Source organism: Chiloscyllium plagiosum, unplaced genomic scaffold (genome assembly GCF_037043375.1).
Source record: "Chiloscyllium plagiosum isolate Xiang-an unplaced genomic scaffold, Cpla_swu_hap1 HiC_scaffold_39, whole genome shotgun sequence".
In the NCBI taxonomy this organism is placed as follows: domain Eukaryota; kingdom Metazoa; phylum Chordata; class Chondrichthyes; order Orectolobiformes; family Hemiscylliidae; genus Chiloscyllium; species Chiloscyllium plagiosum.
In genome coordinates, this window is record NW_028270177.1 from 38,409,767 (window position 1) to 38,437,532 (window position 27,766).

Below are 27,766 nucleotides of genomic sequence, written 5' to 3' on the forward strand. Positions count from 1 at the left end.
TGGTCCTCACCTACCACCCCACCAACCTCTATATACATCGTACCATCCGTTGTCATTTCCGCCACCTCCAAACAGACCCCACTGCCAGGGATATATTTCCCTCCCCTCCTCTATCAGCGTTCTGAAAAGACCACTCCCTCTGTGACTCCCTCATCAGGTCCACACCCCCCACCAACCCAACCTCCACTCCCGGCACCTTCCCCTGCAACCGCAAGAAATGCAAAATTTGTGCCCACACCTCCCCACTTAGTTCCCTCCAAGGCCCCAAGGGATACTTCCATATCTGTCACAAATTCACCTGCACCTCCACACACATCATTTATTGCATCCGCTGCACCCGATGTGGCCTCCTCTATATTGGGGAGACAGGCCACCTACTTGCGGAACGTTTCAGAGAACACCTCTGGGACACCTGGACCAACCAACCCAACCACCCTGTGGCTCAACACTTCAACTCCCCCTCCCACTCAGATTTCTCCAGTTTCCTGATTTCCCCTCCCCCCACCTTGTCTCAGTCAAATCCCTCGAACTCAGCACCGCCTTCCTAACCTGCAATCTCCTTCCTGACCTCTCCCCCCCCACCCCCACTCCAGCCTATCACCCTCACCTTTCGCATTTCCAACCCCCCCCCCCCCCCCCAAGTCCCTCCTTCCTACATTTTATCTTAGCCTGCTGGACACACTTTCCTCATTCCTGAAGAAGGGCTCATGCCCGAAACGTCAATTCTCCTGCTCCTTGGATGCTGCCTGACCTGCTGTGCTTTTCCAGCAACACATTTTCAGCTCTGATCTCCAGCATCTGCAGTCCTCACTTTCTCCATCCATTCTAATCCCATTTTCTGGTATTTGGTTCATAGTCTTGAAGGTTACAGCATTTCGGGTGCAGATAAATTTCATTAATTTAAATTGATTGGCAAATTTTGGCACGGGGAACTAAAAACAAACATTTCATGACTTCAGTATTACCTGAAAATTTTCACAGCTGGTTTAAGTATTTTTGAATTGTAGTCACTGCTGTAATTTAGGGCAAGTGCAACCAATTTATTCACAGTAAAATCCCACAAGCAATAACATATTGCACACACAGGTCACTGCAGTGATGTTACTGAGAGGGGGGATACTGACCAAGACTACTTCCTACTCCTTCTTTAATAAGGTTAGGGGTTCTCTTCCCTAAATGCACAGAAAAACATATTGACAGCATACATTCCTTCAATGCTGCACTAAGAGCAAACCAAAACTTGCAATGCTTTTCTAAGACATCAATTATTATACCTTTAAGAACCCAGTTAGAGCATGAAGCAATCCAGAGGTGCAAGACCATGAACAGTGTGAGATTTTCACAAATTAACAATGATTGAAATTGGTTGGAGATAGGGTGGGGTGGGATTAGAATGTCTGTACCAATCTTAACACATTCTTTTCGTCATAGAATTGGTTCCAAAATTTGCATTCAGTCTCGGAGTATATCAGCAGGGAACAAATTCTGACATTCCATCAGTATTCCACACTGTTACAAAAAAGCTTAGCATGGCTCAGTACAAATTAACTGATGCTACTGTATACAGGTTTGTGCTTTCTGGAAGAACAGGTTCAAAGTGCATTATGAGGTCATTCATAGGAAATGCTAGATTATCTGGAAATTCCAAACATGGTTGTTAGTTCCAAAGTAGGCAAGCCATTCCATTTTCTTGAATTCCTATACAAATATAAGCAAATGTAACAAAGAAATGCAAACAGATTATCTTTCAGTTACATATCTCAGAAATGATTAGGGTTAAGGTACAACATTGGGAGAAGAATAAGTTTTGATCTGCTGCCACTCATCCTTCTTGTCCCCACTGAACTCTTCTCACAAATAGCATAACTTTTCAAGTAGAAAAGTTACAAGAAGAAGAGAAAGAATTATCAGCTTTAAAAAAAAGTTTACAAGTAAGACATCAGAGAAAATCAAAAGTAATGATATGGGGATATGAAGTGGTGGAAGCCAGAAACAAAAAAATGCAAATAGCATGACAGCAGACTTTCTGCACACAGGTTTTATAGCATCAGTATCCATGGGGTAGTTGGTCACCAAAAGGTACAAGAACATTTTGTTTGGACCACATGCAGAATAATAAGCTTTAACTGCTGCAACGGAAGAAGAGACACTAAATTACCATTGAATTAATTTACCTGCTGGTGGCCAAGCTTTGATGTATCCAGTGCAGTGCACTACAGAATACTGAGACTCTCCTTCCTTGACAGGTCCCAAGCCATTTCTAGGAAAACATCAATGGCACATTCATTGTTAATTTGACAACATTAATCACAGAGGAACATAAAAAGGGTTACAAAAAAAAAATGAAATACATTTTTAGGATGGTCATATAGTGGTAATGCCACTGGGCTGGTATTCCAAACTCTCAGACTAATGTACTGGGAACATGGGTTTGAATCCCACCATGGCAGATGGTGAACATAAGGGCTAGGAGCAGGAGTAGGCCATCTGGCCCATCGAGCCTGCTCCACCATTCAATAAGATCGCGGCTGATCTTTTTGTGGCCTCAGCTCCACTTACCCATCCTCTCACCATAACCTTTAATTCCTTTACTGTTCAAAAAATTATCTTAGCTTTAAAAACATTCAATGAGCAAGGCTCAACCAGTTCACCGGGTAGGGAATTCCATAGATTCAGAACCCCGAGGGTGAAGAAGTTCCTTCTCAATTCAGTCCTAAATCTGCTCCCCCTTATTTTGAGGCTATGCCCTCTTGTCTTAGTTTCACCTGCCAGTGAAAACATCCTCTCTACCTCTACCTTATATATTTTCCCTTCATAATATTAAATGTTTCTATAAGATCCTCCCTCATTCTTCTAAATTCCAATGAATATAATCCCAATCTATTCAGTCTCTCCTCATAAGCCAACCCCTGCAATTCTAAATCAACCTAGTGAACCTCGTCTGCACCCCATCTGGTGCCAGTACATTCCTTCTCAAGTAAGCAGACAAACTGCATGCAGTACTCCAGGTGTGGCCTCACCAGCACTCTATACAACTGCAACATAATCTCTCTGCTTTCAAACTTCATCTCATTTGCAATGAAGGACAAAATTCCATTTGCCTTTTTAATTCCCTGTTGCACATGCAGACCAACCCCCTGTGATTCATACACAAGGACATCCAGGTCACCCTGCAGAGCAGCATGCTGTAATTTTTTTTACCATTCAAGTATTAGTGCTTTTCCCTGCGAAGTTCCACAGTCCTCTGCACACTTTGCTCTACCACTCATCTCAGTGTCATCTGCAAACTTTGACACACTGCATGTGGTCTCAACTCTAAATCTTCTCTGTAAATTGTGATGTGGAGGTGCCGGTGTTGGACTGGGGTGGACAAAGTAAAAAATCACAACACCAGGTTATAGTCCAACAGGTTTATTTCTAAGTAATAGCTTTAAGAGCACTGCGCCTTCATCAGGTAGCTGTGGAGCAAGATCATACAACACATTGTTTACTATAAATTGTGTCTTATGAACCTTCTCCACAGCTACCTGCTGAAGGTGCAGTGCTCCAAAAGCTAATACTTCCAAATAAACCTGTTGAACGGTAACCTGGTGTTGTGTGATTTAACTAAATAATTTGTGAATAATTGCAGTTCCAACACGGATCCCTAGGGAACACCACTAGTCACTGATTGCCAACCAGAATAGCACTCAGTTATTCCCACTCTTAGTTTCCTGTCAGTTAACCAATCCTCTATCCATGCGATACATTGCATGTAACACCTTGCATCTTTATCTTATGCAGCAGCCTTGTGTACAGGAACTTGTTTAATGCCTTTTGGAAATCTAGATACACCACATCTACTGGACACCCGTTGTCCACCATGTTTGTACTGCTTTCATAGAATTCTAAAAGATTAGAACAAAGAATAAAGAAAATTACAGCACAGGAACAGGCCCTTTGGCCCTCCAAGTCTGCATCGATCCAGATCCTCTATCTAAACCGGTCACCTATTTCCTAAGGATCTGTATCCCTCTGCTCTCTGCTCATTCATGTATCTGTTTAGATACATCTTAAATGATGCTATCGTGCCTGCCTCTACCACCTCCGCAGGCAATGCGTTCCAGGAACCCACAACCCTCTGCGTTAAGAACTTTCCACGCATACCTCCCTTAAACTTTACCCCCTCATGTTGAACTCATGAATTCCGGTAATTGAGTCCCCCTCTGTGGGGAAAAAGCTTCTTGCTACCCAACCTGTCTATACCTCTCATGATTCTGTAGACCTCAGTCAGGTCCCACTTCAACCTGTCTTTCTAATGAAAATAAAGCCACTCAACCTCTCTTCACAACTAGCACCCTCCAGACCAGGCAACATCCTGGTGAACCTCCTCTGCACCCTCTCCAAAGCATTCACATCCTTCTGCTAATGTGGCAGCCAGAACTATCTGCAGTATTCCAAATGTGGCCGAACCAAAGCCCTACACAATCATAACATGACCTGCCAACTCTTGTATTCAATACCCCGTCTAATGAAGGAAAGCATGCCATATGCCTTCTTGACCACACTATTGACCTGTGTTGCCACCTCCAGGTTACAATGGACCTGAACGTCCAGATCTCTCTGTACATCAATTTTCCCCAGGACTTTTCCATTTAACATGTAGTTCGCTCTTGAACTGAATCTTCCAAAATACATCACCTCGCATTTGCCCAGATTGAAATCCATCTGCCATTTCTCTGGTCTATCTATATTCTGCTGCATTCTCTGCAAACTTGCTAATCAGACCACCTATACCTTTTTCCAGATCAGTTATGTATATCACAACCAACAGTTATCCCAACATGGATCCCTGTGGAACACCACTGGTCACAGTTCTCCATTTTGAGAAACATCCTTCCACTACTACTGTCTCCTCCTGCCCAGCCAGTTTTCTACCCATTTAGCTAGTACACCCTGGACCCCATGTGATTTCACTTTCTCCATCAGCCTACCATGGGGAACTGTATCAAATGCCTTTCTGAAGTCAATGTATATGACATCTATGGCCCTTCCCTCATTCATCAACATTGTCACTTCCTCAAAGAATTCTATTAAGTTGGTGAGACATGACCTTGCCTGCACAAAACCATGTTGCCTATCACTGATAAGCCCATTTTCATCCAAATGTAAATAGAGCATATCCCTTAGTAGCTTCTGCAGCAGCTTCCCTACTACTGACGTCAGGCTCTTTGGTCTATAATTACCTGGCTTATTCCTGCTACCCTTCTTAAACGGGGGACAACATTAGCAATTCTCCAGTCCTCCGGAACCTCACCCGTGTTCAAGGACACTGCAAATATATCTGGGGGTAGGGGTGGGGGTGGGAGTGGGGGTAGGGGTGGGGTTCGGGGTGGGGGGGGGTTTGGGTGGGGGTGGGTACCCTCTTGGTACCCTCTTGCTCCTTACATACGATTAAAAGGCTTTGGGATTTTCCTTAACCCTGTTTGCTAAAGATATCTCATGACCCCTTTTCGCACTCTTAATTCGCCATTTCAGATTGGTCCTATTTCCCCAATATTCTTCTAAAGCTTTGTGTTTTCAGTCACCTAGACCTTACATATTCTTCCTTTTTTCTCTTAGCTAGTTTCACAAATTCACCGATCATCCATGGTTCCCTAATCTTGCCATTTCTATCCCTCATTTTCACAGGGATATGTCTGTCTGAACTCTAATCAACCTCTCTTTAAAAGCCTCCCACATAACATATGTGGACTTACCTTCAAATAGCTGCTCTCAATCCACATTCCCCAGCTCCTGCTGAATTTTGCAATAGTTGCACTTCCCCCCAATTTAGCACTCTTTCTTTAGAACCACTCTCACCTTTGTCCATGAGTATTCTAAACCTTACAGAATTGTGATCACTATTCTCAAAGTAATCCCATACTCAAACTTCAATACCTGGCCGGGCTTATTCCCCAACGCCAGGTCCAAAATGGCCCCTTCCTGAGTTGGACTATTTACATGCTGCTCTAGAAAACCCTCATGGATGTCCAGGGCCACGTGGTGGCTCAGTGGTTAGCACTGCTGCCTCACAGCACCGGGGACCCAGGTTCGATTACAGCCTCGGATGGAGTTTGTGCATTTTCTCTATGTCAGCGTGGGTTTCCTTCAGGTGCTCCTGTTCCCTCCCACAATCCAAAGATGTGCAGGTTAGGTGAATTGGCCATGCTAAATTGTCCATAGTGTTCAGGGATGTGTAGATTAGATGCATTAGTCAGGGGTAAATGTAGAGTAATTGAATAGGAGAATGGATTTGGCTGGGATACTCTCCGGAGGGTCAGTGTGGACTTGTTGGGCTGTAGGGCCTGTCTCCACACTTATAGGGATTCTATGGTCCTTACAAATTCTGTTCCATCAGACCTCTAACACTAAGTGAAGCCGAGTCAATGTTGTGAAAATTAAAATCTCCTATCACCACCACACTGTTGCCGCTACGTTTTTCCATAATCTGTCTACATATTTGTATCTCTATCTCACGCTCACTGTTGGAAGGCCTGTAGTACAGACCCAACATTGTTACTGCATCCTTCCTATTTCTGAGTTCTGTCCATATTGCCTCACTGCTCGAGTTCTCCATAGTGCCCTCCTTCAGCATAGCTGTGATATCCTCTCTGACCAGTAATGCAACTCCTTCACCCCTTTTACTTCCCTCTCTATATCGCCTGAAGGATTTATATCCTGGGATATTTAGTTGCCAGTCATGCCCTTCCCTCAACCAAGTCTCAGTAATAGCAATAACATCATAGTCCCAGTTACTAATCCAAGCCTTAAATTCATTTGCCTTGCCTACTACACTTGTTGCAATAAAACAAATGCACCTCAGACTACTTGTCCCATTGCGTTCAGCAACTGTTCCCTGCCTACTCTTCCCCTTAGTCACGCTGACTTAATTATCTAGTTCCTTACAGGCTTTAGTTATTACCTCCTTACTGTCCACTAATAGTTAAACATGACCTGCCCTCCATGAATGCTTTGTGCATCTGCCCAATGGGACAACTTCTATCTAGATGCTTTACTATTTCTTTCTTGATAATAGACTCAAGCATTTTCCCCACTACAGAAGTTAAGCTAACCAATCTATAATTATCCATCTTTTGTCGACCTCCTTTTTAAAATAATGGTGTCACATTTGCTGTTTTCCAATCTGCTGCAACTGCCCCACAGTCCAGTGAATTTTGGAAAATTACCACAAGTGCATTTGCTATTTCTCCCGCCATCTGTTTTGGCTCTCTAGGATGCATTCCATCAAGGCTCGGAGACTTGTCTACCCTTAGCTCCATTAGCTGGCCTCTTTCATGACAATGATTGTATCCAGGTCCTCACCGACCTTCACCTCTTTGTCATCAATTACTGGTATGTTATGCATGTCCTCCACTGTGAAGACCGACACAAAATACCTGTTCGATACCTCGGCTATTTCCGCATATCCCATTATTAAATTCCTCTTCTCAGACTCTAAAGGACGAACGTTTACCTCAGCCACTCTTTTTTTGTTTAATATGCTTATAAAAACTTTTGCTATCTGTCTTTATATTCCGAGCTAGTTTTTTTTTTCTCATAATCTATTTCTTTACAGCTCTTTTAGTGGCTTTCTGCTAACCTTTAAGCTTTTCCAATCTTCTAGTTTCCCACTGATCATAGCCACTTTTTATGCCTTCTCTTTCAATTTGGTAGACTCCTTTATTTCCTTAGACACCCAGGGCAGACGATCCCTTTTCTTATAGTCCTTCCTTTTCACCGGGATATTCTTTTGCTGAGTATTTTGAAAAATTGCTTTCAAAGTCCTCCACTGTTCATCAACTGTCCTACCATAAAGTCTTTGCTTCTAGTCTACTTTAGCCAACTCCTCCCTCATCCTACTGTAGTCTCCCTTGTTTAAGCACAGGATTCTGGTGTTGGATTTTACCTTCGCACTTTCCATTGGTATACTAAATTCAACCACATGTGATTGCTCCTTCCAAGAGGATCTTTAACCATGACATCATTAATTATTCCTGTTTCATTGCACAGGGCCAGATCTAGGATAACTTGCTCTCTCATCGGTTCCATTACATACTGTTCAAGGAATTTAATTTCAATAAAAATGTAGAATATTGGTGACCAGGTAACCATTGCTGATTGTTATTAAATAGTCATCTGGCTCATGTAGGGTAGGAAATCTGCCATCCTTACAGAGTCTGACCTACTTGTGATGCCAGACCCACAGAAATTTGCTCTTAACTATTGTCAAGGCAAATAAATGCTGCCCGTGCCAATGATGCCCATATTCCATGAACGAATGATAAAAAAAAAACTTGTCATGCAGCTAAAAAAAATTAATATTTCATATTTAAAATAGATTAGAGTATCACCTATATCTCTTGCGTAGAACGGTCAGCCTGCTCAATGAGATATGTTCCAAGGGAGCGGTTCCACACCTGCATTTAAAAATCCATTAGTTACGTTCAATTTTGGTACTGCTTTGTACTTTAAGCTGTCTGAAAAACTATAATTTCTGTTGACTGAACTGCAAAGTTACTGTTACAGTCTAGACAGCATTCTAGGATTATAACTTAAGCACAACATAAAAGGTCAATTCCCCTTAGTAATACAAGGCCTTTGAAGAAATAAAATTTGATACGATAAGAACTTTACCTGGTTGTGTGCCACAAAGTAAATGGTTTGCAGCACGAATAATAAAGGTAATTGCTATACATTTATCAAGCAAAAAATGTTTTTTATATCGTGCTCTTAAATTAAATAGTTTCATAACTAGACACAGAATATACAGATGCTAAGCGTGAAACACATTTGAATTGACTGACAATCTCATCAAAAGCATCAGGTTTTTAAAAGGTATACTGAACTGGAAAGAAGCAGACATCAACACAAATCAAAATATCAGACAAATGCAACTGAACATTCTACCACAAAAGAGAACATGCAAAAGACCAGAAGACCAGAAACCAGACAGGAGAGAATAGAGACTGGGGAAGATTGCAGAAAGAAAGCAGGACATAGCTATAAATGTATTTACAAGGATAAAGATTAAAATTTATCGGAATGTGGTGAGGAGATTCAGATTAAAGACTAAATCAATGAAGACAGTGCCAGGGTGAGCGAGACACAGAGCAATACAAAGCAGCAGAAATTTAGAGAAACTGGAGTTGTTGAAGTTGGAAATAGAAAGCTATGAAGAAGAAACTTTAAGTAACGAAACATGGATAATGGCAAGTACAAGGGTTTCAGTAACAGGAGGATGGCACAGAAAGCAGTCAATGTTGCAAGGTCAAATCAACAGATTTACTGATAGGGTGAATCTGTAAGACCCAAGAACAAGACTACATAATTAAGGTTACTAACCTACTATGAAGTTTATTGTAAAAGGTTATATCATACATCAGCAGAATTATGTCAAATTACACAACACACAATGTTTAGCATTTCCTTTATTGGTTACAACATACAACATGCTTCAATTTAAATCGAATGGGAAGAGGCCTCTTTTTAAAATGTTTAGAGGGGTTTGTTACAGAAGATTAATATTTTAAAGTGGATTGAATCCATTACAATGGTGTACTTTGTCAAAGGCACTGGTTGTGTATTTTAGAGGGGAAAAATATTGTAAGAAAGAGGAAGATATAAGGGCAAGAGGAAAGAATGGCACGTTGAGATTCATTATTGATTCTTTGTGCAAACAGTGACCATCAACACGCAGACCAAATAGTCTCTTCCCATTTTGCAGAGATCTTATAATTTTAGGAAATTATAAACATGGCAATTGTAATCCATGGAGCCATTTCCCAATCACCCAATGTGCAATACAAGAGAGAACAACACAAATTGATCTACTGTAATGTTGCCACACTTCATTTCAGATTCAGACAATTTCTAGTCATAGAACTGCTTGAACAATTCTATAACAAAAACAACATATTAAACAGAAATGCTGCTTTATCACAGAAAAACAGTATCCTTAACTGATAAATTATTCGATGAAACAAGATTACATAATCTCTTACAATCTAGTTGCATTCTCAGCAGGTGGCTTTGAGTAAAAAGGCCACTTTAAGTTCAAACATTCCATTCACCAATTTAAACTAGTAACGCGTTAGTAGAAACTTAATGGATCCTCACAACTATAATAACTCAGAACTGAAATAGAAGCTTTGAAGAGAAAAAAATTCAACTCTGGTTGCATTTTTTAAAAGGCAGAATGTTAAAGTATTAGCATATACAGTAGGTCTATTAGGAGAGAGTAGGGTAGCGAAAAAGCGTTTTGGATTACTTTAACATTGCTGGCACAGGAATACGGGCACTACTGTTCCTTCACTGAAAAGGCAGTGGAAGAATGGATACAACCTATACTAGAGTCAGTATAGTAACAGTGAGTGGCTATTTTTCAAACTGGAAATGTCCCCCACAGATCAGTATTAGGATCACTGCTCACTTCGATACAAATTAATGTCCTGGTTTTGGGTAAAAGAGCAAAATTTCAAAATTCACAAATGATATGGCATTCAAAAATGTACTAAACAATGAGGATAGCAACAAACCTTAGAAGGGTTGAAGTGGAGAAACACATGAAAAATAAAATTTCACACAGAAAAGAAACATGAAGTGATGCATTTTGGTTGGAAAATTGTGGCGTTTTCTTCTGGGGAGGGAGGAGGGGTGAACACTAGCCTTATCAGCCTGGACCAGCAGAAAGGCCTTTGACAGGATATCGCACACATTCATGAGGGACGTACTCTCCCAACTAGGCTTTGGGGAGGGAACCTGCAATTAGATCTGATTGCTCTACATCAACCTCATTACTGCAGTCTCAATCAATGGATTGGAATCAGAAGGCTTCCCAATCAGATCCGGAGTCAGGCAGGGCTGCCCACACTGCCGTCTCTTGTTTTTCTGTTGTATAGCTCTTTGCTGAGTCCATCAGGAAAGATGGGAGCCTGAGAGGGATGACTATTCCAGGCAGCAGAGGCCAGCAGGTCAAAGCCTGTTGTACATGGATGAATGACATCGCCATTTTCTGCTCAGATCCACTATCAGTGCACAGAATCATGAGCATCTACAATCAGTTCAAACTGGCCTTGGGAGCCAATGTCAATCGAGGCAAAAGCAAGACCATGTTGTTTGGGGTCCTTCATTCCCTTCATCATTAGGACAGATTACTTGAATATGCTGGGAATATGGTTTGGAGGGGCCAAGTAGTGCACAAAATCTTGGGAGAAGCACATTGCCAAAGTGAAGCAGAAACAGCTCCTTTGGAAGCACCACTCCCTCTTCATTGTGAGTAAAACCATGGTCATCAGGTGTGAGGCACTCTCTTTGTTGTCGTAGCCTGGCCCATCCTCCAAACCTGAGCTGTTTCAGTCACCTGAGCCAACTTTCATTTCATCTGGAAGCTTAAGATGCAGGGCGTGCAGGGATTCCATGCACAAAATTCTGGATAAGGGGGAGAACACACCCAATGTTGCCCTCATCCTGATGGCCACCTTTGTATGTGGCTTCATCAAGCAAACACAAGTGTCACTACCTACTGAGGTTCTACCTATCCTCGGTATTACGAAGGATGGAACTGCCCCTGCTTCTGCGGAATGCTCCAAGTGGTTGGACCGTTCCATATCACCTGTCCTTCAAGGAGAAATTTGCAAAGAAAAACACCTATGACGATAAGTCCATCAGGAAGTGGTCAGCATGTAGCGTCCTCGAGACCCTGTGGGAAAAGGAGAGGGTGGGTCCTGTCGGAATGTTCCCTGAGCAGCCTGTCAAAGTCATTTGGCATATTACCTCATCATCAGAACTTTCCAACAAGCACAGCCATTGTGTGGCTGGTGATGAGAAGGGCACTACCTGTTCGATCCTTTATATCCACCCAGTCAGCCTTCGCCACCACACACTGCCCTCGAAGTGGCTGCGGAGGGAGGGGAGGGGTTGAGACTGTCACATATCTCCTTCTGGAATGTGCCTTTTCAAAAGAAGTCTTGTACTGAGCAGCTCCATGTCTTGGGACTCTGTGCTCTCGTCTATTCCCCAGGTTGCACACCGAGACAAAAACTGACTGCGTCTGGAGAGCCATCACCTAGGTGATATATGCTCCTTGGTCTGAGTGATCCTTTTGGTCTTCCAAATCAAGGAGTTGACCCCGACTGAGTGCGGCAGTTTGGCGATCCATGCACAAGGACAACAAGATTAAGCTGCACAACACAATGCTGCATTTTTTTTAACCATTCAATAATTCTTTTTGTTGTTATTCCTACCAAAATAGATGACTTTCACATTTATCAACATTGTACTCCTTCTGCCAGACCTTTGCCCACTCAAACTATCTATATCTATATCCCTCTGCAAACTTTCAGAGTCCTCTGCACACTTAGCTCTACCACTCATCCTAGTGTCATCCGCAAACTACACGTGGTCTCCAAATCCAAATCATCTCGGTAAATAATAAACAATTGCAGTACCAACACTGATCCGAGGCACACCAGTAGTCACTAACTACCAACCGAAAAACACTTATCCCCACTCTTTGCTTCCTGTTAACTTACCAATCAACTATCCATGCTAATACATTACCCATAATACCACACAACTTTATCTTATGCAGCAGCGTTTTGTGAGGCGCTTTGTCGAATGTTTTTTGGAAATCCAGATACGCTATCTACTGGGTCCCCATTGTCCACCGCGATTGTAATGTCTTCATAGAATTCCAGTCAATTAGTTAAACATGACCTGCCTTTCTTGGTAAGTCTGCCCAATGGAATAATTTCTATTTGGATGTCACGCTATTTCTTCCTTGATGTTAGATCCAAGCACTTGCAACAATACAGAAGTTAAGCTAACTGGCCAATAATTCTCTATCTTTTGTCCACCTCCTTTTTTAAACAGTTGCCTCACATTTGCTGTTTTCCAATCTGCTGGAAGTGCCTGAGCCCAGCGAATTTTAAAAAATTACCCCATGCACATTGGCTATTTCTCCTGCCATCTCTTAGTACTCTGGAATGCATTTCATCAGGGCCAGGAGACATGTTTAATCTTCTATTAGCTTGCCCAACTAACATTTTCACGAAAATGATTGTTTCCAGGTCCTCACCTACCTTAGTCTTCTAGTCATCAATTACTAGCATGTTATTTGTGTCCTCCACTGTGAAGACCCATGCAAAATACCTGTTCGCTATTTCTTCATTTCCAATTATTAAATCTCTCTTCTCATCCTCTAAGGGACCAATGTTTACCTTAGCCACTCTTTTTCATTTCATACATTTGTAGAAACCTTTGCTATCTGTCTTCATATTGTGAGCTAGTTTATTCTCATAATCTATCTTAATTTTCCTTATAGCTTTTTTGTGGCTTTCTGTTGACCTTTAAGCTTTCACATTCTTCTAGTTTTCCACTGATCTTGTTACTTTGGATGCCTTCTCTTTCAATTTGATAACCTCCCTTATTTCCTTAGATATCCATGGTTGATTCTCCCTTTTCCCTGGTATATACTTTTGATAAGCACTTTGAAAAATTGCTGTGAAAGTCCTCCACTGTTCCTCAACCGTCCCACCATAAAGTCTTAGCTTCTAGTCTACTTTAGCCAACTGCTCTCTCATCCTGTTGTAGTCTCCTTGTTTAAACACAGGATCCTGGTATTGGATTTTATCTTCTCAGTTTCTATCAGTACTCTAAATTCAACCATATTGTAATCACTCCTTCTAAGATCCCTAGAGGATCCCTAACTATAAGATCATTAATAATTCCTGTGTCATTACACAGAATCCGATCTAGGATAGCTTGCTCCTTCATCAGTTCCACCACATACTGTTCAAGAAAACTATCATGGGTATACTCAATGAACTCCTCGTCAAGGCTGCCTTGATCGACCTGGTTTGACCATTCAACATGAAGATTACAATCCTCCATGATAATTGTCATACAATTTTTACAGGTATTAGTTATTTCTTTGTTTAATGCCTGTCCCAATGTGATATATTTGGTTGCCTGTAGACTATGCCTATCAGTGACTTTTTCTTAGACTTTCTAATTTCCACCCAAATGGATTCAGCCTTATTCTCATCTACATTAGCTCTCACTACCGCCTTGATGTCATCCTTAAATATCAGAGCTACACCACCTCCCTTACCTTCCTGTCTGTCAGTCTTCCCAAACAGTCTGATACCGCTGGATATTTCATTCCCAGTCCTGACCATCCTGCAACCATGTCTCCGTAATGGACTCATTCGGAATGATCTCTGTCGTTATTAATCTAGTTTGTTTCAAAGGCTATGAGCATTCAGGTAAAGTGCCCTTATGCTAGTTTTTATACCCTCTTCTTGAATTTTAACAACTCCATTAATATCATCTCCTGAGCTTTCCTTCCTTTTAACTTCTTTCATAGCCTGATGTTGTTAAACCCTCTTGCACAAATATTAACCTGCTGCTTTCTTTTCTATTTACCAGTATACTTCCTGTCTCCTCCCTTCCCACCAATTCACTAGTTTAAAGTACTAGTGACCACCCTATTTATCCTTTTCGTGAGAACACTGGTTCCAGATCAATTCAGGTGGAGAGCATCTAAATGATACAGATCCCTCCTGTTCCAAAACTGATGCCAATATCCCATGAAATGGAACCCATCTTTCTCACATCACTCCTTTAGCCACGTGTTTACTTCCCTAACTTTCTTATCCCTAAGCCAATTTGCATGTGGCTTGGGAGTAATCCGGAGATTATAACCCTTGAGGATCTGTTCCTGAATTTTGTTCCTCGTGCCTGATAATCCCCAAACAGGTCCTCCTTCCTAGCCTTACCTATGTTGTTTTGTCCCAGTGTGGACCACAACAACTAGATCATCACCCGCCTGCTCCAATATCCATTCAAACTGGTCAGAGATGTCCCTCACCCTGACACGGGGGTGAATTTTCATACTTGTTTTTCTAGGACCAACACTCAGTTTGTTACCTTTTTTTATAACGTATTTATAGAGTCACCAAAAATCTGTTCATATATATCTGGTTAGGTTGTTATCATGCTTTAGCGTTTCCCTCCTTACTAATGTTTTAGTCATTTTTGCTGTTTTTACATTCTGTCCAATCTTAAGATCTGCCATCTGTATTTGCACAAATCAAATGTTTTTGCTTAGCGTTTGATACTATCTTTAACTTTTTTTCGTTAACCACATTGGATTTTTTTTCTTTCTTGTTGGAATGTTTCTACTTTGTGCATTCTGAAATATCCCTTTATATGTCTGCCATTACATCTCCAATAACCTATGCCCTAAAGTGATTTGCGAGTTCAATTTAGCCAGCTCTGCTTCTCTGCCTTCATAACGGCCCTTATTTAAGTTCCCAAATTTGATTCCTTGCCTTCACTATTTATTTCAAAATCTTTACTTCCTTGTTTATGTGATTCACAAGAACTTTGGTCCCCAGTACCATTCAGATGCAGACCATTCCAATAGCACAGATCCTGTTTTTGTCAGAGATGTTGCCAGTGTTCCATGAGCTGCAATCCACTTCTCCCACACAAGTCTATGAGCCATGCATTCATCTCTCTAATCTGATTTGTACAGTGCCAATTTGCATGTGGTTTAGTTAACATTCCAGAGATTATGACCTTTGAGATTCTGCTTCTTAATTTGGCACCAAGCACCTCATACTGACTATGCATAACCTCCTTCTTTCTCCTGCTTTTTCTCATTGGTATGTAAATGGACATCACTATGAAAGGATTGTCTCTTCTCTCTTCTCCCTTTGAACAGATGATCCAAAGCCTGCTGCAGTGCAGGCAACAGAACCATCCAGGCCCATGTTTAATCTGCATAGAACTATTCATTCTCTTCACTATATTGTCCCCTATTGTACTGCATTCCTTTTTGCTCCCCACTCTATAACAATGTGTTCCTGTACCTATGTGCCATAGCGAGTTAGCTCAAACCCCACCCTGCAGTTCATGCTATTAGCCAAATGAACTTCAAATTTTTGGACACTTGCAAAAATTCAAGCTCTTGGACTCAAAGTTCTTACCTGCCTCAACAACAGTCACAACAAAAACAGAAATCGCTGGCAAAACCCAGCAGGTTTGACAACATCTGTGAGAATAAAGCAGATTAATGTTTTGACTCTGGTGACTCTTGACAAGAACTGATAATGCTAAAAAAAGCTGATACTTATGTTGAAGACAAGGTGGGGGTGGGGGTGGGGGTGGGGGAGAGAAAGGTGACCGAAATGCTGGGGATGGAGCAGAGAGAGAGAGAGAGAGAGAGAGAGAGAGAGAGAGAAGAGAGAAGAGAGAAGAGAGAGAAAGAGAGAGAAAAGGAGAGAGAGAAAAAAGAAGAGAGAGAGAGAAAAATATAAAAGGGGTAGATAACCAACAGGATTATGGACAGGCCAGGATAGAAGAGAAGCTGAGTAAGTGATAATGAGAGCTGAGGATAGCAGAGAATGGATAATCTGTGCTGAAAACAAATCACATGTGGTAACAGGTCTGAGAGTAGGTTAGAAGGGTTGGCTGTATAAAGGTAACCCATACCATAACAGTGGTAGTGGCTAAAAAAAAAATGGAAGGACAGAATCAGGCTCTAAAGCTATTGAACCTTTTGAGGTATTTTAGGTGCTGGAGGTAGTTTCCTTGAATTCCAGGAGCAGCAATTCTTGTTTCATATGCTGTTGCATTGTTTTGGAACTTTGGAAAAAAAAAGTCAAAACAACAGCAGTTTTAAAAGGGAGAAGAACAGACAAAGGGAGCACATGGTGAGGACAGTGCAGGACAGAGAGAGAGAGAGAGAGAGAGAGAACCTGCACCATTACTGTCATTGCTGTTTTGAAGTCATGTATCGCTGGACATCAGAGTGCGTCTGGGAAAATTAACGAACAGTGAAATTCACAACTAACCTTGGAGGAACCTGTTTGGGTGAAGTTCACAGCACAGAATCAGATACGTTAATTATTGTTTTAAGTCTGTCCAACAGAAAGGCTGCAGTAGAGAGTAGAGTGGGTTCTTTCTTGATTATATATGTTTTTGGACATATGTCTCTTGAATAAACTTAAAATATAAGCCATAACTATTAATTTAACCTGGGGCAGTGTTTTGTAGAGGAATAAGACGGTGTTATTTTCTGGGTCTGCAGATTGTGAAGGAGCAAAAATGGCCATTAGTACAGTGATATGTACTTCTTGTCAGATGTGTGAGTTTAAAGAGAGTTTAAGGGTTACTGTGGATTATATCTGCCATAAATGCTGTTGAATGCGAGTGTTATCAGATCGAATTGATCAGTTGGAGACAGTTAGAAGCAATGAGGAATTTGCAACAGCAGCAGTATGTGATGGATGGCAGTTATAGGAAGGGGGGAAAGTCTCAGATACAGTCACATAGATGGGTTAACTCCAGGAAGGGTAAGAGAGGTAGGCACCTAGGGCAGGAGTCTTTTGTGGATATACCCATTTCAAAAAGGTAGCTGTTTTGGAAAATGTATGGGGTGATGGATTCTCAGGGAAAAGTAGCATGAACAGCCAAGTTTCTGGTATCGAGACTAGTTCTAATGCAACGTGGGGTACGTCGGCTTCCAAGAGATCAATTGTGTTAGAGGATTCTGTAGTCTGAGGTACAGACAGACGTTTCTGTGGCCAGCAGCGAAAAAGCAGAATGGTGTGTTGTTTCCCTGGTACCAGGATCAAGGAAGTCTCAGAGATGGTGCAGAATGTTCTCACGGGGAAGAGGGGCCAGCAAGAGGTCATTGCCCTCATTGGAACCAACGACAGGGGAAGGGAAAAGGTTGAGATTCTGAAGGGAGATTACAGAGAGTTAGGCAGGAATTTAAAAAGGAGATCCTCGAGAGGAGTAATATCTGGATTATTCCCAGTGCTACGACCTAGTAAGGGCAGGAATAGGAGGATAGAGCAGATGAATGCATGGCTGAGGAGCTGGTATATGGGAGAAGGATTCAAATTTTTGGATCATTGGAATCACTTCTGGGGTAGAAGTGGCCTGTACATGAAGGACAGATTGCACCTAAACTGGAAGGGGACTAATATACTGGCAGGGAGATTTGCTGGAGCTGCTCCGGAGAATTTAAACTATAAAGGTGGAGGAATGGGACCCAGGGAGATAGTGAGGAAAGAGATCGATCTGAGACGGGTACAGTTGAGAACAGAAGCGAGTCAAACAGTCAAGACAAGCAGGGACAAGGTAGGACTAATAAATTAAACTGCATTTATTTTAATGCAAAGGGCCTAACAGGGAAGGCAGATGAACTCAGGGCATGGTTAGGAACATGGGACTGGGATATCATAGCAATTACAGAAACATGGCTCATGGATGGGCAGGACTGGCAGCTTAATATTCCAGGATACAAATGCTACAGGAAGGATAGAAAAGGAGGCAAGGGGGGGGGGGGGCATTTTTGATAAGGGATAGCATTACAGCTGTGCTGAGGGAGGATATTCCCGGAAATACATCCGGGGAAGTTTTTTGGGTGGAACTGAGAAATAAGAAAGGAATGATTACCTTATTGGGATTGTATTATAAACCCCCCAATAGTCAGAGGGAAATTGAGAAACAAACTTGTAAGGAGATCTCAGCTATCTGTAAGAATAATAGGGTGGTTATGGTAGGGGATTTTAACTTTCCAAACATAGACTGGGACTGCCATAGTGTTAAAGGTTTAGATGGAGATGAATTTCTTAAGTGCTTACAAGACAATTTTCTGATTCATTATGTGGATGTATCTACTAGAGAAGGTGCAAAACTTGACCTACTCTTAGGAAATAAGGTAGGGCAGGTGACTGAGGTGTCAGTGGGGGAGCAATTTGGGGCCAGCGACCAGAATTCTATTAGTTTTAAAATAGTGATGGAAAAGGATAGACCAGATCTAAAAGTTGAAGTGCTAAATTGGAGAAAGGCCAATTTTGACAGTATTAGGCAAGAACGTTCGAAAGCTGATTGGGGGCTGATGTTCGCAGGTAAAGGGACGGCTGGAAAATGGGAAGCCTTCAGAAATGAGATAAAAAGAATCCAGAGTAAGTATATTCCTGTCAGGGTGAAAGGGAAGGCTGGTAGGGATAGGGAATGCTGGATGACTAAAGAAATTGAGGGTTTGGTTAAGAAAAAGAAGGAAGCATATGTAAGGTATAGACAGGATAGATTGACTGAATCCTTAGAAGAGTATAAAGGCAGTAGGAGTACACTTAAGAGGGAAATCAGGAGAGCAAAAGGGGACATGAGATAGCTTTGGCAAATAGAATTAAGGAGAATCCAAAGGATTTTTACAAATACATTAAGGACAAAAGAGAAACTAGGGAGAGAATAGAGGCCCTCAAAGATCAGCAAGACAGCCTTTGTGTGGAACCGCAGAAAATGGGGGAGATACTAAATGAGTATTTTGCATCAGTATTTACTGTGGAAAAGGATATGGAAGATATAGACTGTAGGGAAATAGATGGTGACATCTTGCAAAATGTCCAGATTACAGAGGAGGTAATGCTGTCTTGAAACAGGGAAAGGTGGATAAATCCCCAGGACCTGATCAGATGTACCCTAGAACTCTGTGGGAAGCTATAGAAGTGATTGCTGGGCCTCTTGCTGAGATATTTGTATCATCGATAGTCACAGGTGAGGTGCCGGAAGACTGGAGGTTGGCAAACGCGGTGCCACTGTTTAAGAAGGGTGGTAAGGACAAGCCAGGGAACTATAGACCATGAGCCTGACCTCAGTGGTGGGCAAGTTGTTGGGGGGAATCCTGAGGGACAGGATGTACATGTATTTGGAAAGGCAAGGACTGATTAGGGATAGTTAACATGGCTTTGTGCATGGGAAATCATGTCTCACAAACTTGACTGAGTGAGTTTTTTGAAGAAGTAACAAAGAAGATTGATGAGGGCAGAGCAGTAGATGTGATCTATATGGACTTCAGTAAGGCGTTCGACAAGGTCCCCCATGGGAAACTGATTAGCAAGGTTAGATCTCATGGAATACAGGGAGAACTAGCAATTTGCATATAGAACTGACTCAAAGATAGAAGACAGAGGATGGTGGTGGAGGGTTGTTTTTCAGACTGGAGGCCTGTGACCAGTGGAGTGCCACAAGGATCGGTGCTGGGTCCTCGAGATTAGATTAGATTAGATTAGATTAGATTAGATTAGATTACTTACAGTGTGGAAACAGGCCCTTCGGCCCAACAAGTCCACACCGACCCGCCGAAGCGCAACCCACCCAGACCCATTCCCCTACATTTACCTCTTCACCTAACACTACGGGCAATTTAGCATGGCCAATTCACCTGACCTGCACATTTTTGGATTGGGGAGGAAACCGGAGCACCTGGAGGAAACCCACGCAGACACGGGGAGAATGTGCAAACTCCACACAGAGAGTCGCCAGAGGCGGGAATTGAACCCGGGTCTCTGGCGCTGTGAGGCAGCAATACTAACCACTGTGCCACCGTGCCGCCTTATGACTTTTTGTCATTTACATAAATGATTTGGATGCGTTAATAAGAGGTACAGTTAGTAAGTTTGTAGATGACACCAAAATTGCAGGTGTAGTGGACAGCGAGGATGGTTACCTCCGATTACAACAGTATCTTAACCAGATGGGCCAATGGGTGGAGAAGTAGCAGATGGAGTTTAATTCAGATAAATGCGAAGTGCTGCATTTTGGGAAAGCAAATCTTAGCAGGACTTATACACTTAATGGTAAGGTCCTAGGGAGGGTTGCTGAACAAAGAGACCTTGGAGTGCAAGTTCAAAGCTCCTTGAAAGTGGAGTCACAGGTAGATAGGATAGTGAAGGAGGCGTTTGGTATGCTTTCTTTTATTGGTCAGAGTATTGAGTACAGGAGTTGGGAGGTCATGTTGCGGCTGTACAGGACATTGGATAGGCCACTGTTGGAATATTGCGTGCAATTCTGGTCTCCTTCCTATTGGAAAGATGTTCTGAAACATGAAAGGGTTCAGAAAAGATTTACAAAGATGTTGCCAGGGTTGGAGGATTTGAGCTACAGGGAGAGGCTGAACAGGCTGGGGCTGTTTCCCCTGGAGCGTTGGAGGCTGAGGGGTGACCTTATAGAGGTTTACAAAATTATGAGGGGCATGGATAGGGTAAATAGGCAAAGTCTTTTCCCTGGGGTCGGGGAGTCCAGAACTAGAGGGCATAGATTTAGGATGAGGGGGGAAAGATATAAAAGAGACCTAAAGGGCAATGTTTTCACACAGAGCATGGTATGGATATAGAATGAGCTGCCAGAGGAAGTGGCGGAGGCTGGTACAATTGCAACATTTAAGAGGCATTTGGATGGGTATATGAATAGGAAGGGTTTGGAGGGATATGGGCCGGGTGTTGGCAGGTGGGACTAGACTGGGTTGGGCTATCTGGTCGGCATGGACGGGTTGGACTGAAGGGTCTGTTTCCATGCTGTACATCTCTATGACTCTAACTCAATGTTGAGTCCCAGAAGCTGCAGGTCCCCAAATGGAAAATGGGATGTTGTTAAATGAATTTGCGCCAAGACTCACTGGAACACTGACAGAAATATTGGTATGGGAACATGGTGGTGTGTTGAAGTATCAATTAACTGGAAGCTCATTTTCTATTTGTAAAAATGACCCAATGTGTACTGCAAAAGCAATCACACAGTCAACATTTCATAACCCCAGTGTAGAGCAGACCACATCATGAACAGCAAATACAGGAGACTAGATGCGATGAGGATGTTGGGAATGGTGGAGGAATGGCCCAGAGTGTCTTGGAGGGAACGATCCCTCTGGAATGCTGACAAAGGAGGGGAGGGCAATGTCTGTCTGGTCATGGCACCCTGCTGGAGATGACGGAAACAGTGGCTTACAGACCTTTGGATGAAGAGGCTGGTGGGATGCTAAGTGAGGACCAGCGGTCTCCACCGCTGTTGAGGGAATGAAGAGAAGATGTCAACGCAGAAGAATGGTAGTTGGGCTGGACACAGTTAAGGGTCCTGTTGACCACAGTGACAGGGAATCCTCAGTTGAGGAAAACGGAAGGTGGCATTATCAGAACAGATGCTACGGGGATGGAGAACCTGGGAGAATGAGATGGAGTCCTTACAGGAAGTAGGGTGTGAGGAAATATAGAAGAAAGTGAGGACTGCAGATGCTGGAGATCAGAGCTGAAAAATGTGTTGCTAGAAAAGCGCAGCAGGTCAGGCAGCATCAAAGGAGCAGGAGAATCGACGTTTCGGGCATAAGCCCTTCTTCAGGAAATATAGTCCAGGTAACTGTGGAAGTCAGTGGGCTTGTAGATATTGGTAGCCAGCCTATCCGCAGAAATAGAAATAGAGAAGTTAAGGAAGGGAAGGGAGGAGTTGGAGATGAACCAGATGAAGGAGGTGAAGGCAGGATGGAAATTGGAAATTGATAAATGCTTCCAGGTCAGAACAAGAAGCGGAAGTAGCCCGTTTAGTGTCATCGACATATCAGAGAAAGAGTTGTGGGTGGGGGCTAGAGTAGGACCGGAACAAGAAATGCCCAACATATCCATAAAGCAATAGGCATAACTGGGGCCCATGCAGGTACCCATGGACACAGCTGAGGTGAAGGACGTGAGAAGAGTTAAAGGAGAAGTTGTTCAAAATGCGAGTGAGCTTGGCCAGACGGAGAAGGGTGGTGGTATGCAGGAATATCAGGCCTTTTTTCCAGGAAGACGTGGAGAGCCCTGAGATCATTCTGATGAGGAATGCACATGTAAAGGGACTGCAGCATGTCCTCAGTGAAGAGGCAGTGGCTGTTGCCCACAAATGGAAATTTTGAAACAGGTAAAATACAATTAGAATTGTGGATAGAGGTGGGAATGGACTGGAAAAGGCAAGAAAAAATCCAGTCGCGATAGGAAGAGGGGCTGTAGGATTGGAGCGGGCAGAAATAATGGGTCTGTCTGGGCAGTCCTGTTGTGGATTCTGGGAAAAAAATGGAGAAGTGGGCTATATGGGGTTGGTGGACCATAAGCTGGAAGGTGTTGAGGGGAGATTCCCAGATGAGATGAGGTTGATAGTCATGGCACAAAGGCCTGATGCTCAATGGTGGGGGATATGGGAAGAGGTGTCAGAGAGCTGGCACTCAGCCTCTGCAATGTAGACGTCTACACCAGACAGACAACAGCACCACCCTTGTTGGCAGTCTCAATTACAAAGTCAGGCTTGGATCTGAGAGCACAGAGAGCAGGCAGTTCATGGGGAGATAGGCTCGAAGAGTGGGTGAGGGAAGGAGATAAATTAAGGCAACTGGTGTCACTTTGGCAGTTCTCAATGAACAAATCGAGTGCAGCTAAACAGCCAAAAAGAGGAGTCCAGGCAGAGGGAGAGTGTTTGAGACAGGTGAAGGCATCTGTGGGAAGAGAAGAGGACTCCTGTCCAAAGAAATGGTCACAGAGTGGGAGGTAATGGAAGAAGTGTTCAATGCCATGGCCAAAATCTATTGAGATGGGGGTGCAGAGGGATAAAACGAAGGTCTTTGCTGAGTACAGAACACTCAGCATAAGAGAGCAGGAGGGAAAGTAAATACACGACAGGAGGTGGGGTTGGGAGAAGGGATGGAATCCGAGGAAAGGGGAGGGGAGGAAGGTTCTGGTGGGGTGCGGTTATCTCTGAGCTGTTGTATTTTTTATTCCTTAATGCCTAAAAAGAGGAGGAAAATGTTTCTTGTTAGAACATCAAATAGGCTGCAGAATTAAGCAAAAGTGGGGTGTGGGGGCAGGGCAGCTGAGTCAGCATGAGGCAGTGCTGATGGAGTGAGAAAGGTCAAGAGTGTGCATATGGTAGCGCATAGCACTCAGTCAGGATCTCAGGATGTAGCACGTATTGCTGTCTGAGGAACACTGAACATCACGGAGATATCTGTGGCCCTGAGTGGATTCAAAACATGAAGGATGAAGCTTCAGTCAGAATCCACATGGGGTGATCCTGAGCCGGACACAGTAACTGAGGAAAGAGATGTGGCTGTCGGAGTAGGTTTGTCAGATACAAGGAGAAAAAGTGAAAGTAATGATGAAGAATAGGAAGAAAAGTTAAAACAGAAATCCTGTCAGAGCAGAACTTCTTCAAGGTGGGCATATTGGAAGAGATGGGACAGCAAGTTAAATGCTAAATTAAACAAAGAACTGCAGACACTAGAGATCTGAAATAAAAACCAAAATTGCTGTTGAAACTCAGCAGGTCTGGCAGCATCTGTGAGACATGTTGCCATTCTCCTGTGCCTTAACAAATGACTAAATCAGAAGATTGTTTCATAAGAGTTGTGACTACCTTCTGGTATATAAAAACAAAAATAATGTTTTCCCTGATGACTTGCAGTTTTAGTAGTTCAGTCTTGAGCTTATAAACTCTGAGTTGAGGCTGCTAGAATTTCAAATGTTTACTGTAGATTGGTATGTCCTTGATCTAACCAGCAGCCAGAAGTTACCACATTCTGCAGCTGTGATACATTACTCATCCTACCATCCTTGATGTGTTCTAATTGCTTAATTATTTTATTTAATTATGTATTAATGACTTTTTATATTTTATTAACCTTAATGATCTGTTGCCATAATGTTGTGAACCTTATGAATAAATCTTAGTCATTTACAAGATACTACAAATCACTCTGCTAAGGAGAAGCTAGTTATTACAGCAACATAGAAGCCATACAGAATGGAAGCAGGCCATTCAACCCATCAAATCCAAACCAACTCTCCAAACAACATCCCACCCACACTCACCCTCCTACCTATCCCCATAACCCCACATTTCCCATGCCTAATCCAACCAACCTGCACATCCCTGGACACAATGGGCAATTTAGCCTGGCCAATCCACCTAACCTGCACATCTTTGGACTGTAGTAGAAAATTGGAGCACCCAGAGAAACTCAGGCAGACATGGGGAGAATGTGCAAACACTACACAGACAAATGCCTGAGGGTGGAATCGAACCCTGGTCTCTGGTGCTGTAAGGCAGCACTGCTAACTAGTGACCAATTCCTGAAGACTGATAAGTTTTAAAAAGATTTTCTTCCTCTTCTAACTTCCTTAATCACCCAAAATCCAGCATTCAGATGTAAGTTTCACACACTATTTCCCTAAATCATCCAATGTTCAGCATTCTAAATAATACTCAAGTGCAAAGTCACATTCATTTTACACTAGCCTAATACAAAAGGTCTATCTGTTCCAGTTACAGAGGAACCCAATTTCAGCTGCTTTGTTAATTAACTCAGGTCCACTGCTCTTCCAGTGGAAATCTTGTTAAAACCCTGTTTAAGCCTGGGAACTTTAGGATTAAAACTCTATGTTTCTGTTAAATGCTAACTACAAACAAATTAAGATCACACAAAAAGATGAAGCCAGGGAAAGATAATCTCCAACAAGAGAGAATTGAACTAGCTCTCCTTGATGTTTAACATCATTCTTGAATACTCCATCAACATCCAAGGGGGTTAGCATTGGTTGGGATTAGCCACCCCCGCTCATGCCCCTCATGATTTTATAAACCTCTACAACGTCATCCCTCAGCCTCTGATGCTCCAAGGAAAACAGCCCTAGTCTATTCAACCTCTCCCTATAGCTCAAATCCTCCAACCCTGGCAACATCCTTGTAAATCTTTTCTGAACCCTTTCAAGTTTCACAACATCCTTCCGATAGGAAAGAGACGAGAAATGCACACAATATTCCAACAGTGGCCTAACAATGTCCTGTACAGCTGCAACATGACCTCCCAACTCCTGTACTCAATACTCTGACCAATAAAGGAAAGCATACCAAACACCTCCTTCACTACCCTATCTATCTGCGACTCCACTTTTAAGGAACTATGAATCTGTATTCCAAGGTCTCTTTGTTCAGCAACATTCACAGAGACATTAGCATTAAGTGTATAAGTCCTGCTCTGATCTGCTTTTCCAAAATGCAACACCTCGCATTTATCAAAATTCAATTTCATCTGCCCGGTTAACTTTGTTTTTGTTTCCACACTTCTCACCTGGAGGAATTTAAAAGCACCAAGTGCAACAAATATTATGCATTTTTATCTAACATTTACAGCTTTATTGTGCCATTGAGGTTTAGGCACAGTGTTATCGTGATCATTCTCAGATCAGTCAGACGGCTGTGCATTGAAACTTCACTGCGTGACTTGAGAATACAATCTGGACCAACATCCCAGAGTAGTATTGTGGGTGTAATTCACTAATGGGTGTGTTACTTTTTAGATAAGTCGTTAAGCTGTCTGTTTAAGCAGGACAGAAAAAAAAAATTACTCGAAGAGAAGGGAGTGCTTCCTGAGTGCTGCCCACAACTGTCAGCATTGATTAGTACTCATGGGAACTTGGTTGCCCGGGAACAATAGTGCCCAGACTTTAAAGAAGTGCTTCATTTGCTGAGATATCTTACAAATCAAATGATGCCATAAAAGTTTGTCTTCCTTTCAAAAATGTTACAGTAAGCTGTTCCAGTCCAGCATCTCCCAACACTGTACATAAATAGCAGGACAAATCCAACGCAGCCAATTACTATATTTGAAAGTGGATAAATGTGAGGTGCTACATTGTCGTAGTGCAAATCCGGGCTAGACTTATAAAATTAATGGTAAGGGCCTGGGGAGTGTTGCTGAACAAAGAGACCTTTGTTCATTATTCCTTGAAAGTAGAGTCGCAAGTAGACAGGATAGTGAAGGTGGTCTAGGCAAAAGTGAGGATTGCAGATGCTGGAGATCACAGTCTAGATTAGAGTGGTGCTGGAAAAGCACAGCAGGTCAGGCAGCATCTGAGGAGCAGGAAAATCGACATTGCGGGCAAAAGCTCTTCATCATGAATAAAGGTAGGTAGCCTCTGGGGTGGAGAGCTAAATGGGAGGGGGCTGGGGAAAAGGTAGCCAAGAGTAGAATAGGGGGATGGAGGTGGGGATGAAGGTGATAGGTCAGAGAGGAGGGTGGAGCGGATAGGTGGGAAGGAAGATTGGCAGGTAGGACAGGTCATAAGGATGGTGCTGAACTGACAGGTTGGAACTGGTGTAAGGTGGGTGGAGGGGAAACGAGGAAACTGGTGAAGTCCACATTGATGCCCTGGGGTTGAAGTGTTCCGAGACGGAAGATGAGGCATTCTTCCTCCAGGCATCGGATGGTGAGGGAGTGGCGGTGGAGGAAGCCCAGGACCTGCATGTCCTCAGCAGAGCGGGAGGGGGAGTTGAAATGCTGGGCCACAGGGTGGTGGGGTTGATTGGTGCGGCTGTCCCTGAGATGTTGTCTAAAGCGCTCTGCGAGAAGGCATCCAGGATCCCCGATGTAAAGGAGACCGCATCGGGAGCAACAGATACAATAAATGACATTGGTAGATGTGCAGGTGAAACTTTGAAGGCTCCTTTGGGGCACTTGGATGGGGTGGTGGGGGATGGGGGGGGAAGATGTGCGCGCAGGTTTTGCAATTTGTGTGGAGGCAGGGGAAGGTACCAGGAGGGAAGGGGGAGTTGGTTTTTTTTGGGTGGTGGGGGAAAGGACTGTAATCACGGACGAAACTGTCTTTGCAGAAAGTGGAAAAGGAGGGGGGGGGGCAGGGAAATATATCCCTGGTGGTGGGGTCCATTTGGAGGTGGCGGAAATGTCGACGGATGATGCGGTTTATGCGGAGGTAGGATGGAAGGTGAGGACTGGGGGGATTCTGTCCTTCTTGCAGTTGGAGGGGTGGGGTTTGAGGGCGGAGGTCCAGGACGTGGATGAGATGCGTTGGAGGGCATCTTCAACCACATGGTAGGGGAAATTGCAGTTTTTAAAGGAGGAGGCCATCTG

The 27,766-nt window shown here is 43.0% G+C and overlaps 1 protein-coding gene across 9 annotated transcripts in view; it reads right to left on the reverse strand.

Annotated features, from left to right (window-relative positions):
- arnt2 (aryl hydrocarbon receptor nuclear translocator 2) overlaps positions 1-27,766 on the reverse strand; it is a 476,833-nt gene that overhangs the window by 298,883 nt on the left and 150,184 nt on the right. For all 9 annotated transcript variants that reach the window (XM_087981308.1, XM_043677623.2, XM_087981306.1 and 6 more), the window contains 2 exons: positions 8,373-8,438; positions 2,175-2,260 (listed from right to left, as the gene is read on the reverse strand). In XM_087981308.1, coding sequence (XP_087837434.1) covers positions 2,175-2,260; positions 8,373-8,438 — 152 coding nt within the window. The remainder of the gene's footprint in view (positions 1-2,174; positions 2,261-8,372; positions 8,439-27,766) is intronic.